Below are 16,291 nucleotides of genomic sequence, written 5' to 3'. Positions count from 1 at the left end.
ATCGTCTTTGTTCAAGAACAAACCCTAATTTCCGGCTAATCCGCCGTTCACTGGAAGCCGGTAGTGAGAAACCAACCGGATTAAAAGAACTAAGGATTTTGAAAGAATCAAAATAGGGCCATCAGGATTTTGAAAGAATCAATATGTCATGGTAATTCTGCTGCTAACACAAACACACCAACTTTATTTCTAGAACAAAGTGATTGGTTTGGTGATTTTAGTGACTCGTTCCCCACGGAGAACGAGCATTGCTTTGGGTTAGATGAAGTTTGCTGCCTTTCCAAGAATGAGAATACCAATTCTACAATTGAACCCCACAACCCATAAAACAAAACTGAAACTATTCCAGACACTTCACTTGTTGTAGAACACGAGGAGAAGAAGAACAAGAAGGCAAGATGTTCAATGCAATTATCAAGAATTGAAGAAGGCAAGGCTTTTCTTATCGTGGAAAGAGTATGGAAAGATATGAAATATTGACCGAGAAATTGAGTGAGGTGGACCAATGGAGATGGAGAAAGTGAACCTGCTCTGAAGTGGGCTTTGCACAAATCCGGTGGAAGGAGGAGGAGATCGAAAATTTTAATGAGATGGGGGAAGAGAATAGGATGTATCAAAGTAGAGAGAGAAAGAAAGAAGTGTAACTGATTAGCGTATTTAGTTGCTTAGGGCTAGGAGGTAACCAAAATTAAATATTTTGCTATAAACCTTAAAAGGTATCTATAGAATATAATTTTTTTTAAATGGTATTTATTTAAAATAAATAAGGTGTTAACCTTTGCTATAGGAGGTAAAAATTCCTTCACTAAATAAAGGTCCTCAAAGTACTTATCGATGCACTTGCCCCCACAATTTTTTTGGATCTGGTATCTTAGTCCCCTGCCTTCTTGGGTGGGATAGTTATTTTTTGGACGACTTATTAATACTAGCCATTATTTAAAATGCAATTGAGAAATAACCACTTGTTAATGAAATAAAATTTGAACAAAAATATCCCATACTTATTGCTCCATCCGTTTCTGTTTGTGTAAACCTATTTCTTTTTAGTCTATTTAAAATAGAATAAGCACTTTCTAAAAGAATTATAACCATACAAATCTATAACTTATTTAGAATCACAAGTTTCAACAGTCTTTATTTCAATCTTAAATTTGTTTCCCATCAGACGGAATGAGGAATATTTTTGAAAAAATTTCATATTAGAATAACTAGGCTCCATACTTTTCAATTTTATAGCCCATATTTCAATTTACAATCAACTAGCCTAAAAATTATAGGCTAAGATTCAACATCCAACTTCAATAGGTTCTCAAAATTACTATTTAAATTTAAAAAAAGATTCCTTAAGCTTTTAAGTTAATATTCGAATCAGTAACTATGACTCAAATATTAATTCAACAAACCAAATCCATTTGGGTGGTGAAAATTAGATTTTTTAACAAGCTTAAATATGTGGGTTTAAATTCCGAATTTGATTTTGTGAGAAATTTGGAGTGAGTGTTATTTAGACTTGTTAGAAATAGTATAAGGAGGTTGTATATAAAATTTGAAGTCATTTAATGGAGATTTGGACTGATTTTGAACAGGAATTGCAACTGAAAATCGTGGAAGACGTTCGTCTACAGATGCTTGTATAAATGTGTATAAAAGTATATAATCGTGTATAAGGTATGTTTCTTCACTCATATACACTATTATACAAGATTATACATAATTATACAAAAAATTGACTTCGTCTTCTTCCTTACGTCTTTTCTGAAATTTAACTCAAATCTTGCTCAAATCTACTCCAAATCACTTTAAATTTAAATTTTGATCTCCTTTTGATATTTTCAATCGAGTAGAACAACACCCAATCCAAACAACTAACAAATTTAAAAAAACTCATTTTCTATAGCAAAGCTTTGAATGATCTTCAATGGTGGACTTCTACTCTTCAATTTTCTTTCTTTGTAACCAGGTGACATAAGAGGAGAACCAAAAAATATACGGCCCCTTGAAGCATATGTAGATGATATGAGAAGAAGAGTGAGTGAAAGCAATGGTTGTAAGAACACAAATTTTGAATTTGTTAGTGCTTTCAAAATATGTACAATATGGGCTAGGTTGAGTAAAACTTAAAAACATGGATCATTTTTTGTTATGATGTGAAGTCATGTGTATTTTCTTGTAATTCTTTCAATATTTTTCTGCATTTTGTTCAAAAGTTCCCCATAATTATGTATAAAATACACTGATTTCAATGTGTTATAGATAGTATGATTGAACGATTTAACAGCAATGGGGTGGTGGCGCAGTTGGCTAGCGCGTAGGTCTCATAGCTTCTGAGTAATCCTGAGGTCGAGAGTTCGAGCCTCTCTCACCCCAATTAATCTCTTTTGTTTTGCAACACTTAAATATTTTTTTCTTTTTTGGTTCCTTTTATTTTGCATAAATTAGGTGTCCGACAGTTCATTGTCGTTTTTGGCGAAATTTTCAAATATTTTGCGCCAAAACTCCCAAACAAACTGGCCCCAAAATCGCAAAACCAAAAGCAAATCGGCGAAGAAGATGAAAAATCAACCTTCAATACGACCATTAGGGCAGCGTTCAATTGCTTCAACTTTCCTCTTTCGTTCTTCAAATCAGTAAGAAAAGAATATAACTTTTCTCTTTAATTATGCTCTCACTTTTTTCGCTCACTTTTGGGGTTTTCCCTTTGCTGATTAATTTTAAATTCTAAGAAGAAATTTAATTTTCTTGTTAAATCTCTCTCTTTTTAGCTTTCTGAGTGTACTTCTGAATCTGGGGTTTACTTTTTGTGATTTATTTGAGGTCTACTGGTTGCGAGAAGAAAGTGGAAAGCAAAATTACCAATCAAAAGGGTTCAAGCATCTCTTTATCTGACTTCCTCAGCAAAAAATTGCACAAAAGTCCTGTTTTGCCCGGAGTAGTTCCAGTAAGAAACCTAAATTATTTTAGTTTCTGTGTTCATGAAATGCTAGCAAAATAAGTAATGTAGGATTTTGAACTGCATTTTTGTTAACTACTTGTAGTTTTTTTTAATTTATTAGTAGCCAACATTGGGAACTCAAGAAAATTTCAAAAAAAATGAAGGCAGAAACTTGTGTTCTCTGTTTTTTGCCATTACTTAAAGATTTCACATTGTAGCTGAAGTGTAGAACTTGTAGGCCAACACAACATATAAGCGGTTATCTATGTGTGTGTATCTAATACATCCTTTGTTCGTGAACGCTTGTTGATTGTGAACGCTTGTTGATTGTGAACCCTTGTTGATTCTGAACTTCGTTTACGAAGGTGCACTCGATGCCTTTAAATGATGGACTAAGGTTGGTGGTTGGTCTGAGGCTCTGAGCTAAATTTCTCTTTTGGAACACCTCAAGACTTGAGAATACGAACAGCTTGTGGATGCTACCGGCTTCAACTAATGCCAATATCGGAAAAGATTTGTTTAAAGTTTGTTTGGTTTTAACTTGTCATTTACATTATATGTGTTCTTATTTAAAATAAGGAGAGTGTTAAGATTAGAGTTGCATTGTAATTATTTAACTAGTAGCCATATTTGTTACGATTGGCTATGGCTATTATTGCAATTAGTTAGTTAGGATGTTTGTTGATGTCAGTATGTTAGTTAGTGGTAGTTTAGGCAGTTAGTGGTAGATGACAGCTGTACAAATACAATATCTTGTATATAGGCGCACTTAGTTCTAATTTTCTAACTAATGAGAAATGTTTCTCCCAGTCTGAAATTCTCTCGAAGCTTCTTCATCTTCTCTGAGCTTCATGGCTTTCAGCCATGGCAGTTGAGCTTCAGCTCAAACATTTCTCCAATAGTTCTCAGTTTTGACAGAGTTCTATTCTTTGCATTAGTATTTGGAACATGCAACTGTTTCCTGAGCAGCCTGTAGAAATCATTATAGGTTCTCCATATCATGATGTGTAATTTCTCTACTTGTACAATAACTTACCTTATTAGATTTAAGTGTAAACGGGAACTAAACTTTTGCAGGGAAATAAGAAAATCTCAGTGCCAGTAAGTAGTAAAGACACAAGTAAGTCTGTTAATGGACAGATCAACCGTGAGAAAGATGGAGAGACAGGAATTCCGTGTGCTCTTGATGCTATTTTTGAACAATATAAGAACACCATGAAAGGGAACCAAGATGTTTCTACTCCTAATAATTGTGGTGAGGTTTTAGTTTGTAGCGCAGATGATGTCAGAACATCAAGAAAAAGAGGTCTTATTGAAGGTTAGTCATTCTTCCAGATATGAATCAGTTCAGCTGTTCACATGCATGTTTGTTGTGCTAATCATATTTTCTTGATGAATTAGGCTTTCATGAGATTGCCTTGATATATATTTTTATTTGGTTAGCTTCGTTGCTGAGTATCTAATCTTTGTTTCTGTAACTAACATACAACAAAAACAACAACAACAAACCCAATATATTCCCACATATGGGGTTTAGGGAGGGTAGTGTGTACGCAGGCCTTACCTCTACCTAGTGAGGTATGTTGTTTCTGTAACTAATATACCTAGTACCTAAGCTTTGTGTCTGTAACTAACATACATGCGCTGTAAAACAAGAACTAATCAGTATCAGATGGCTTCTTGTGTCACTTGACCTCGCTTCCCAAATCGCAAGCTATAAAACTTCAAATTCTAAATAACAACGCAATAGTTTGTTAGTTGATATTGCTTCTCTATTTATATAGCTGCTATTACTTATACGATACTTATTATTTATAAGATTTCCAAATACTTTGTGGTACTTGGAGAAGTATTGAGCTCTAGAAGGGCCGAAAGGATTCTTCTTCTTGAGTTATGTTGACAGCTTTGCTTGAAATTGAGAGTTTTAGCTTAATCTCAGCTACATAGAGAAAAAGGCCTATTACTTTTCTTCTGGCATTTTCCTGAAAGATGATACCTTAAATAAGATCATTGTCCATTTCTTAAGCCCCTTAAAAAAGTGTTAGTTCAGCACTTCCCAAAAACAGATGGAAATTCACTAGATTCTAAAAATTTGAGGACCCTTTTAGTGTTGTTACTCACTGAGTGGATAAGGATTGGGGATGGAGGTATTCAAAATTCGAGCACCTAGTTTTAACTCCTTCAAGCTAGGCTGCTGGCTGGAACTGACACAACTTTTATCTGGTTACTAGCGCATGGTGTATTGGCTTTCTTGAGAAATAAATACCATCTAATTTAGTTCCTATGCTTAGTGGAACTATTATCTGGTTAATCCAATTTCATTTGCATTTGAGTTCTGCCATAGTAATATCTTACATGTTCTTGGATTAATGGAGCATAAAGAATGTGGTATATAACGCAGACGGTTATCTCGCATTCTCTGGAAGTCATCGACGAGTTCTTGTGGTTTAGCCCTGACAGTTTAAAATGGTTTACTAGGTAGCAGCGGAAACCAATCTGCTCGAAAAGTTTTGGCAGTTCTTGGAGAAGGTTCAGCAGAAAAGCGTAGTAGACGAAAAGTGAGGATGCCCGACAACATTGAGAAACCTAGTACCCTCTTCAATCATTGTAAGTCCTCTTAATAAAAGTGGTTCATCTGCTAGAACATATTACTGTATTTTGAAGTGCAAGTTCTCATCATAAAAAGATAATATTGTTTTTTCTGCTTTCAGATGCAAATGGAGGTGGCTGGTGGGACTGCAACATGGAAGGTGTTGATAATGAAGAAGTGGGGTGTAATGAAGTATGGGAAGGAATGGGTTCTACAACTTTAGGGGGATTGGAATGGCACTGATTTATATTACTATTATTGCTTAGAGAAGAATGATTATTTAAAATATCTGTGTAATACATTGGCAGTTGACACCAAAAATGGCATGTTGTTTAATGTAATGATGCAAAAGAAAAGGATGTGAACTTCAAATTATATGCTTGAAGTAGAGCAGTGTATGCTTTAGTGAATGTACTTTATTTCGTAAAAAGATGTCTTTAATATTTTTAACATTAGGGTAGGCTCTCTACATCACATCTCTCGGGGTGTGTCCCTTCCCTGAACCCTGCATGAACGCGGATTGTCTTATGTAAGGGGTGCCCTTTTTTTCTTTTTTTCTTTGTAGATATGTAAAAACAAGCGGATATTAGTTCTACTTCAGAAAAGAACAGGGGTGATAGGTTGCCCATAAAGTCAAGGGAGGTAAATGGCTTTTCCGACAAGTTTATGGGGCAATTTATGTTTTCCCTTACGGCTTATTTGGATGGTTGTTACATATCGTTTCATAATGAATCGTATCATATTGTATCGTATTGTATTGTATCGTGTGATGAATACAATGTTTGAATGAATTGTGTCATTTTACCGTCGTTTCATGGTATCATGCACCATTAATATGATGAATAAACTTGCAATATTATAAAGAAAAATAATGATACGCTGTATAAAAAGGTAGGATAAATGATAAAATAAAATTATTTAATAATAATGAAGGGTGAGATTGAGAGAAAAACACAAGGAAACGACGCGACCACACCAAATTGGTCGCTACATAAAGTGGCACATTTCATCGTTACGTAACGACGGATTTAACGATACGATACAATAAAATTTAAGTAACAATCAAAACAAACATTGTATTTAAAGTAACAATGCGATATGATACAATAGGTGACAACGATCCAAACAAGTTGTTAATAAAACATGGCAGAATGGCCTATATGACACCTATACTTGTACCATTTTGTCATGCCGGTCCCCAAACTCAACAATTTGCCAACCAAACCCTTAATACTCCTTTAAACCATGTATAATAAATGCTTATGACAGGAGGCTGTCAGTGCGTATAACACTATCTCTTCCACGTTGGCTGCCACGTCAAAAAGTAACAATGTGCATGTCCTGCGCCGTCCTGACTCGTGCCATGACCATGTCCCGCGACGTCCTGACTTGTCCTGACTCGTGCCATGGCCATGTACTGCGACGTCCTGGCACGTCCTGACTCGTTCCATGGCCATGTCCTGCGACGTCCTGACACGTCCTGACACATGCCATGGCCGTGTCCTGCGACGACCTAACACGTGCCATAGACGTCAGATGGTAGATTAAAAATAATTAAAATAAAAAATAAATAAAAATAAAGTTCAAACACTAATCCCCTTCCTCAAATGGTGCGATTGCTGTGAACATCAACGACAGAATTTTGTCATAATTTGTAGGTTAGGATGCTTCAGGTATATAAAAGTTACTCTTTTCGGTTTCTGAATCTTTCTTAGTGTTGAAAAATACTATTGCTGATCTGGGTGTTTGAGGGAAAGAAGAAGAGGCTGTTGGTTAAGGATTCGTATTTTTAAGCCAAAGGGTGGAATTTTGGAACAATTGAATAAGATGAGGCATCTATGCCCCCCAAAAGGATGAAGAAACAATTAACGGGGAAACGTGAGGACACTGTCTTGCTTTCATTGGCTAGAGCAGGAAATCTTGTTTAAATAAGAGAGATTATCGATAACACGGGCATATTGGGAGCACATCCTGAGCTTTGACTGTTGATAATGAAAATACAACAGCTTTGCATAGTGCAGCAAACCAAAGGCATATTGAGGTGGTGAATTATATCTATTAGAAGCAGAGAAAAGTTTGGCCACTATTGTTAAAAGTAATGGGAAAACAACACTTCATTCTGCTGCCAGAAATGGACATTTGTCGAAGCAAAACTGATATTTATCATATCGGTTCTGGTTCAAATTGAGTGATTCCAAGCAGCGGAGATTGTTCTCCACTTCAAATACCATCGACTCACCAAGTTTCAGACAATTTCAATGCCGGAATAGTCTCCTCCAACCAACTGAATATGGCCGGCGAACACCAGTTGGTCGAGCATGGAGCTACAGGTGTCCAAATTGAACAAGATCAATGCCAATTGACTCCAACTGAGCAACTGATTGATGCCAAACGATCAAACAACAACTACAATGAATCAATCGTCACAACAATTCAAAAAACAAAATCTACAAAATTACAGACACCAGGTGTTCGATGAAATACTAAACTCAGGGGAGGGGAGAAAGAATTGGACAAAAAATATTGAAGAGAGAGAAAAAAAGAATTGGACAGAAAATGTTGGAGAGAGGGAGAAAAGCAAAGAAGAAAAGCTCACTTTTGTTCAACAATGGAGGATGAACAACCGGGAAGATGATGACAGCCAAAAAATGGCTCTTGGTACCTTTTTAATAGGCCTCATGCTCCTTAAACGAGTGCAGCACACGCACTTTAGTAAAAATTGCCACATAGGATGAGCGGGGTTTAAAATGTTTAATTTTTAAGGGTAAAAGAGTTTGGTTGACAAATTGTTAAGTTTGGGGATCGACATAACAAAGTGGCACAAATATAAGTGTCATTTATCAGCAGTTTGAGTATTGGGAAATATAAAGACACTTTAATGACAGTATAGATCCACCAACTTAAATCAACTGATTCCTTCAATTTGTCCTTGTTTTATGCAGTTTTTCTTTGTTTACGTGGGAAGAAATCATAAATTAATAGTAAGTGCAAAAGCGAAATAGTAGTGATTTATTCCAAAAGAAAGTTTTACTTCACAGAAAGTACAACAGGGGTAAATTGTAGCTTTTTTATATTTTTAGTCGACTACTTTTCAGGTCTAGTCGACTTATGCAGAGATAGCTTGTACAGAACTATTAGTTCTTTCGATTTAAACAAGTGTTAATCACAATAACCAGTAAAGGAACAGAATATAATACGAAAGTGATAAAGTAAATAAAACCAGAAAATTTATACTGGTTCGGAACCAATGTGGTAATCTAATCCAGTCCTCTTGGGTTGCAAGAGTATTGTCTTTTAGAGATCTTTGTAAATTGAATTGAGTACAGCCTTTGTGATTTTCAACGATCACCACCAACGCTGACAGGATTGGTTTTCACTCGCTCACCAAAGAAACGAACAATGACACAACCTCTAGGACACACTGCCTCTCAAATATTTTTCTGTCTCTCTTCTCTCTTTTGGGTACACAGTATATCTACTAAAGTGTATTACAATGCTTGTTAAGAGTAGCATAAAGAACTTGTAGTTGGATAGACAATTGTATAGAAGGTTGCATGCTTTCTTCCTTCATAGAGCTCTTATATTTATACCCCTTTCAACTTGTTCCGGCAATTGCTTAATCCAAGAGAATTTGATTGTTGCTCTTTTATTTGTTTTCATAATATGCTACTCCAATAATTTCTTGTTTGGTCAATCTTCTCATAACATATTAGATCTGGGCAGAGATATTGCTGCTTTCCTTTGGATAAGGTAAATTGATGAGTATCCTTCCAATTATGCATTGAATGATTTTCTTTCCTTTCCGACACCTTGATTGAATAGTGTAAGAATCTTGATTACAACTCCTTCCTTATTTCTTTTTATAACTTTGGACATTATGCCTTCCAAGTCTCCCGTGCATAATCACGTTGCTTTGCTTAAAGTTTCTTCCACAAAATATTCCTCATTTTCTTCCAATAAGTCATTGTAAAAGTTCTTCCTTTTTATATGGGAAATATTCCTTTCTTGATCTTGGAAAATAATCTCTTTCCATAATATATATTTTACTATATCATAATATATTTTCTTTCCATAGAAAATATATTCTTCCTTGGCCTTGTAATATTTTTTTTTCTATAAATAATAGATCTTCTCCATAATTTTAGCAACTCCCCTTTCAAGATATTGAAAAACTTTCCTTCCATAATTTTCATAAATTCTTCTTCCAATATTGCCACTTAATATATTTTGGTTCACACGAACTCATGCTAAGACCCAAAATTATGTATTATGGTGTACAAACTTTTCATAAATTAGACAAATGCTATCCTTGTGCACCCAATAAAATATAAGCATCTGGTGCACCGCACCAAACAAAGGAATGGTGCACTGATCGAGGATCTAGTTATGTGCATACGTGTAAAGGAGTTAAAACCTTTTAACATGACTTCTCTTTTTAAAGCTTTTCAAGTAAATTTACAGTATTTTATTCTTGGGGCATTCATTCGATAATATTAAAATGTTGTAATGAACCATTTAATTAAATAGTGATATAATATTTCTGATCTTTCTTTTAGACGATCTTCTTTCTCTCTTTTAATTTGTTTTCCTATTCTATTATTCTTTTTTGTAATCTTTTAATTCATTCTTTTATCACAGGTTCACTTGAGATCTTTTCAATATTACTAATGAATTATCTATAAATAATATTTAAATAAGTTGATAACATATTTTTACACTTTTGCGTATAAAGTTAATTCTTCTGGATTTTTTAAAATAAATTGTGTTTCCTCTCTTTCAACTCCATCTTAGCGGTATTCAAACCTTAGCTTCCATCCCCGAAATTACAAGTCACATACGTGATTTTCATGACTCGTTTCCAGATGCGAAATCATGACTTAACCATTTTCGTCTTTAATAATGTTAGTATTGAAAGCATTATATTTGAAAATTTTGGTTTAGACATAAGTCATTGAAAGTTTAGTGAAGTTTACATATAACTTTGTGCTATGCGTCAAAACTATTGGGTTCAGATGAACCCGATGTCAAAAAATACATCTGGCACTACTCGTCCATCTCTTATCTTCGACAACGGTGCACCCATTCTCTTGAAATCCTAGATCCGCCTCTGAGTAAGCCATCCAATATTTGAAACTTGACTTTCAAATATTATTTCTTCTACGATGCTTGGAGATTAACTCTAATCTTCTTTAATAAATTCTTCACATGATATTCTTTTTCCGGTATTTGTCTAGATCTTTGACAGCATCTTCTTTTATGAATAAACTTGTGGAGAAATAAGTAATTTTTTATTAATAATTGTGTTGGTTTGTTATAGTCAAAATTAATAGCTGAAACCTTATAAAGCTAAGACACATTACCTTTTCTTTATACTACTGAAGGACTAAACTGAAGGACTAAAACCCTAATGTGAACTAAAATCTGCAGCTACAATGGAAACTAGAGCTTCGAGGACGAGAAAACGCACAAGAAATGCCCAATTTCGAAAACAAGATTCAAGCTCAATAATCCCTTCCCTTCCCCTGGAGATCGGCGTGGAAATACTGTCGAAGCTGCCCGTGAAATCATTGTTGCAATTCAGGTCTGTTTCAAAATCATGGCTTTCTCTAATTTCGAGCTCTGAATTCATAAACACCCATCTCCGTTCCTGTTCTAATAACAAAGAATACAACTACCATAGGATTATCTTAAACTTCACATGCAATCTCAAGGATTTTCCCCTACATTCCTTAATTTACAACCCAATTACTGAGGCATCTGAAATGGATTATCCCATGAAAAATTCCCTTACTAGGTGGTGTGATACGGCCAATGGATTGATTTGTCTGGCCAATAAGGAAAACTCGGATAAACCAATGAGGATGACGAATAAATTGCCTAGTTCTGGAGTTAATTTATATATATGGAACCCATCAATTAGGAAGTCGAGGAAATTGCCTGACTCGGGAGTTAAATCCAAGTGGTTTTGCTCTACATATTTTAGGTATGGTTTTGGATACGATGAGTTACACGGCGATTATAAACTAGTGGTAATTTTCAATATCTTTGATGATCATCGAGATGATTATGCTCCATTTGAGACCAAGGTCAAAATTTACAGCTTGAAGAGTGATTCTTGGAGAACGGTCGAGGATTTTGAGGGAAGCTCTTTGATAGATTGTTCAGCTAAGTTTGTCAAGGGGAAGCTTTATTGGACTAAATCTGCAACTGCTTGTGAGTACAATAGCGAATATGGCTGCTGCATAATTCATTTTTATGAGTACGATCACGGCAATAGCTGCGACATCATTTCTTTTGATTTAGCACATGAGACATGGGGTAAGGTGGAGCAACCCAATTACGGAAAAGGTAGATTTGCTTTGAGGCTGGGAGTTTTGGGAAGTGATCTTGTTGTGCTTTGTAACTATGAGGGAAGTCATTCTGATGTGTGGGTTATGAAGGATTATGGAGTTAAAGCATCTTGGACAAAGATGTTCACCATTGACTGTTATGATGATCCTGGGAAGTATGAGTATTATCCACGTTGTTACATGCCATTTTCCCCGCCGTTTTACGAGTTATATAAGGGTGAAATTTTACTTTTGTATTGATCAGTTTTCAGGGTATACAATCCAAAAGATGATTCAATAAGACAAATCAGACAACCAGAGCTTACTAAACCTAAGACCTGTTTTCAGGCAGAAATCTATGTGGAAAGCCTTGTTAATCCCATGTTGACAGCTGATTAGGGACTTGTTAACCATGAAGACGGACAATCATGTAATCGATAACTGGTAAGAGTTCTTGCTTTACCCATTTTCCCCAAGTATATTTTACTAGTTGATATTCTCTATTTGCAATTCTTTTTTGTCGTATATAGAACAAAACACTGAATATATATGAATCTATACATCATATTTTTCTTATATCGCTTGGAGTTCTTGTAAGCATTCCTCCTTTTTATTGTTTCAGTATATACTTGAATACAAGTGATTAGCTTGTAGTATATTGTTTTCAAAGTTCAAGCTAGAGGACATAGATGCTTGTTGTCTTGAAAGGCATGATTTTCCTCTAGGCAGGGCAGGACAACAGCTAGGTTAGTCTCTAGCACGGTTAAGTCTTAGTGTTTCTTTTTTAAATGAAGTAAGATGTTTCATTGATAGGCATCAAGAAGATTGAAAAGGTGCAAAAGAGAAATTGCTCCAATACATCAAAAGAAACTATACTAGATTCAGGGAGCTAAGAAAGTCCAAAGAGGATCAATGCTGTTTATAGAGGTTGGGTTGCTGCAGCCTAAGTTGCTTGGACTCTTTACTTTGGGTGCCGCACCCGTGTCGACACGACGTGGGTGTGGGTGTGGGATTCATACCAGATATGATCAACCGATTTTGGGTACTTTGACTAAAGTCAATGGAGAAATTCGAGACAAATACAATGATTTTTGAAAACAAACAAACGCTAGGGTAAAATTGAAGAAAATGAAATACTTTGTATATGGAAATTTTTATGTCAGTCATTTTCCTTGTCTCCTTCTCGGATTTTCTTTTGATCAATATTTTCTCCTATATCTTATAAGTTTTCCACATAATGTTTCATAATTTAGACATATTTTATAACTCTATTTATAGATATATATTTTTAGCTGAATCCCGTACCCGTATCCATACCTCGATCCGTACCCCCGAATCTTAAAATTAGATCATGAAGGATCCGACTTGTAGATCCTCACCCGTATCGGCCACCCGCACCCGAGTCCGAGCAACCTAGGCTCCAGCTAAATAAATGAAGTCTTCGTCTAGCTTTTAAAGAGTGGTTCAGAGTTGAGATTCCATCAAAATATCTGTAGTTCCTTTTTGTCCAAACACACACACAAAAAAAAAATACTTGCAGGGACCAAAATCCAGATCTTTTTTTTTTTTTTTGAGATGATAACAGTTTGCTATATTCAAAAGCACAAAGGCTGTGCATGCCATAATTACATAGGGAATAACCAAAAATATACATCAATTTATCTATCTTCTTACAAAGACCCAAGGACATCTATTATAGCTTCTGAGTCCTCTATGTATTCAAGTTTACTCCAAAAATAAAAAAGCAGTAGGCAATTCATTTTAATCTTCTGAATTGAGTTAGCATTGTCTTCAAAACATCTTGAATTCCTCTCATTCCAAAGCGTCCACCATATGCATGCAGGAATCATACCCCATCTCTTCTTCTCACTTACAGATCTTCTCCCCTTGTTCCAACATGACAACATTTCCATGTGCTGTTGGGCATGACCAAAATCCAGATCTTCTTGATGTCTTTATCAACTCTTCATAAGCTCAACCTTTATAGGCTTTTTAACTCTATGTGGCATGACCCAATTGAGTCCAAAAATAGAGTACAACATATTCCATAGGGTTATTTAATAGCATTTCCAATACCCTGTTGTACTTGGAGAAGTGTTGAGCTCTATAAGGGGCTTATTCCTCTTGACATTTTGCTGACAGGTTTACTTGAAAGTGAGAGGCTGAGCTTAATGTAGGTTACAGAAAAAAGGTCTGTGCCTTTCTCATCGCCTTTTCCTGAAAGATTATACCTTGAATAAAATCATTGTCCAGAATCTTAAGCTCCTTAGCGTCACCATAAATCCAGTACTTTCCAGTAGCAGATGGAAATCTCCTAGATTATAAAAGTTTGAGGATCCTTTTTGCTGTTGTTACTCACTGATTGGATGAGGATCGGGAATGTGAGGTATTCCAAATCAACTACCTGGTTTGACTCCATCTGGCCAGATTGCTGGCAGGAATAGACACAAAACATTTACGTATTTGGTTACTAGTGCTTGGTGTATTCACTTTCTTCAGAAATAAATTCCATCTAATCGTGTTCCTATGCTTAGTGGAACGTATTTGGTTACTCCAATTACATTTGCGCTGGAGTTTTTCTATTGAAAATAGTACTAGCAAATATCCCAATATGTTACATGTTCTTGGACTTCATGGAACAATAGATGTGGTATCAATGCAAATGATCATCTCCCATTCTTTGGACGTCATCAACGAATTCTTGTGGTTTGTGCTGGAAGTTTTTATTGTTCTCTAGGTAGCAGCGGAAACCAAACTGCTTGAAATGTTTTGGCAGTTCTTGGAGAAGGTTCTGCTGAAACTCCTAGAAGAAAAGTGAGAATGCTCGATACCATTGAGAACATGGGCGAAGCCACATGGTCACAAGGGTGGCCACTTGACCACTCTTCATCGAAAAATTACGCTACGTATATAAGTACAATATTACGTTTAGAGGTATATAACACATATTGTACACCCTTTATGGGAAATTTTTTTCACTTCTTTTAAATTTGAACCTAGTACCGTTTTCAATCATTCCAAGTCGTCTTAACAATCTTTCATGAAAGTGTTTCTTCTTCTAGAACATATTACTGCATTTCAAGTGCAAGTTCTCATCCTAAAAAGAAAATAATGTCTTTTCTCCTTTCAGATGCAAATGGAGGTGCTGGACATGGAAGGAGTAATGAAGTACGGGAAGGAATGGGTTCTACCACTCTAGCAGGATTGGAATGGCACTGGTTTAGATTAGTATTATTGCTTAGAAAAGAATGATTATTGCAAATATCAGTGTATACATTGGCAGTTGACACCACAAATGGTATTTCTTTTGAAGGAATGATGCAAAAATCTCTTCCTCTTTCTTCTGCCTATTTGTTTGCTTAACCTTTTGTTGGACAAACTTAATCCTTGTAATTAGCATTGACTATTTTATTGACTTAGCTCCCTGATTTTTGCCTGTCACGATGTAAAAGGACTAACAAACTAGTACCTTTTTTTTTTTTTTTCCTTTTGTAACTTTGCAATTTTTTTTGAAATGAAACGCCTTTACTTCATCCTAAAAAAAAAAAGAGTATGTTTTCTCATACTTTATAGATGGTGCTTCTACAGGGATGCCAACTCTTAGGGTTGGTTTGGCTTCAAATATTAGTTATGCTATGGTTAGTGTAACAGCCCAGCCCACTAGTGATATTGTCCGCTCTGGACCTAGGCCCTCACGGTTTTAAAACACGTCACTAGGGTCTAAGGCTTGTTAACTTATATACCCAGCATCCCTCTTGTGTTTTGCCGATGTGGGACTCTGTCTAAAGCCTGGGGTGTTACATACGCCCCTCTAATGGACTCAGCGTCCTCGCTGAGGTTTGCCCTACCGCATTCGCCTAGACTCAGCATTGAACTCTGATCTGACCCACCATCGGCAAAGCTGACACAAGAGTGGCTCTGATACCATCTGTAACAGTTCAGTCCGCTAGTGATATTGTCCACTCTGGGCCTAGGCCCTCACGGTTTTAAAACGCGTCACTAGGGTCTAAAGCTTGTTAATTTATATACCCAACATCCCTCTTGTGTTTTGCCGATGTGGGACTCTGTCTAAAGCCTGGGGTGTTACAGTTAGGAGTGGCAAACGAGCGGGTTGGATTGGGTATGGTTCGGGTCGAAAACGGGTTATGAAAAACGGATAAATTATCTGGCCCGATTCATATTTAATACAGATAAAAAAAGGGTTAACCGGCAGATAATATGGGTAACCGTGTTTTCCATGACTTATTGAATATGATCACTTTTGGGAAAATTTCAAGTCTCCCAAACTTGAGGAACCCCAATTTGAGGCTCTACAAATGTAAAAATTAAACTCATTGGTTATCCATTTTCTAAATGGATAATATGGTTCTTATCCATATTTGACCCGTTTTTAAAAAGTTCATTATCCAACCCATTTTTAGTGGATAATATGGATGGTTA

General features: G+C 35.8%; 2 protein-coding genes, 1 long non-coding RNA gene and 1 other non-coding gene across 4 annotated transcripts; 3 read left to right on the top strand and 1 right to left on the bottom strand.

Moving 5' to 3' along the window:
- Positions 1-2,282: 2,282 nt before the first annotated feature.
- Positions 2,283-2,367, top strand: TRNAM-CAU (transfer RNA methionine (anticodon CAU)). Its single transcript is given in 2 exon segments — positions 2,283-2,320; positions 2,332-2,367. It is a non-coding gene; the product is annotated as a tRNA-Met (tRNA).
- A 72-nt stretch (positions 2,368-2,439) lies between these two features.
- On the top strand, positions 2,440-5,974 carry LOC107786208 (uncharacterized). Its single transcript, XM_016607658.2, has 5 exons — positions 2,440-2,627; positions 2,815-2,938; positions 4,010-4,250; positions 5,411-5,539; positions 5,644-5,974. Exons 1-5 carry the CDS (start codon positions 2,551-2,553, stop codon positions 5,763-5,765), a joined length of 693 nt encoding a protein of 230 aa, XP_016463144.1. The 5' UTR covers positions 2,440-2,550; the 3' UTR covers positions 5,766-5,974.
- A 628-nt stretch (positions 5,975-6,602) lies between these two features.
- LOC107786207 (uncharacterized) lies at positions 6,603-8,478 on the bottom strand. Its single transcript, XR_001648086.2, has 2 exons — positions 7,762-8,478; positions 6,603-7,035 (listed from the first exon to the last, which is right to left on the bottom strand). It is a non-coding gene; the product is annotated as an uncharacterized LOC107786207 (long non-coding RNA).
- A 2,399-nt stretch (positions 8,479-10,877) lies between these two features.
- LOC107786206 (F-box/kelch-repeat protein At3g23880) lies at positions 10,878-15,266 on the top strand. The gene is given in 2 exon segments (XM_016607657.2): positions 10,878-12,295; positions 14,982-15,266. A coding segment is annotated over 1 exon segment (1,296 nt). The 5' UTR covers positions 10,878-10,954; the 3' UTR covers positions 12,251-12,295; positions 14,982-15,266.
- The last annotated feature ends 1,025 nt before the right edge of the window (positions 15,267-16,291 follow it).

Source organism: Nicotiana tabacum, chromosome 20 (genome assembly GCF_000715075.1).
Source record: "Nicotiana tabacum cultivar K326 chromosome 20, ASM71507v2, whole genome shotgun sequence".
NCBI classification, from domain to species: domain Eukaryota; kingdom Viridiplantae; phylum Streptophyta; class Magnoliopsida; order Solanales; family Solanaceae; genus Nicotiana; species Nicotiana tabacum.
Note: the sequence above shows the minus strand (reverse complement) of the source record. Positions and strands in the feature narration are given on the sequence as shown.

Excerpts from the sequence above, each read along its gene's own strand:
- LOC107786208 (XM_016607658.2), top strand. The coding sequence starts at position 2,551 with ATGAAAAATCAACCTTCAATACGACCATTAGGGCAGCGTTCAATTGCT. Across the intron at positions 2,628-2,814 it reads CTCTTTCGTTCTTCAAATCA|GTCTACTGGTTGCGAGAAGA; the intron begins GTAAGAAAAGAA and ends GATTTATTTGAG. Across the intron at positions 2,939-4,009 it reads TTTTGCCCGGAGTAGTTCCA|GGAAATAAGAAAATCTCAGT; the intron begins GTAAGAAACCTA and ends AAACTTTTGCAG.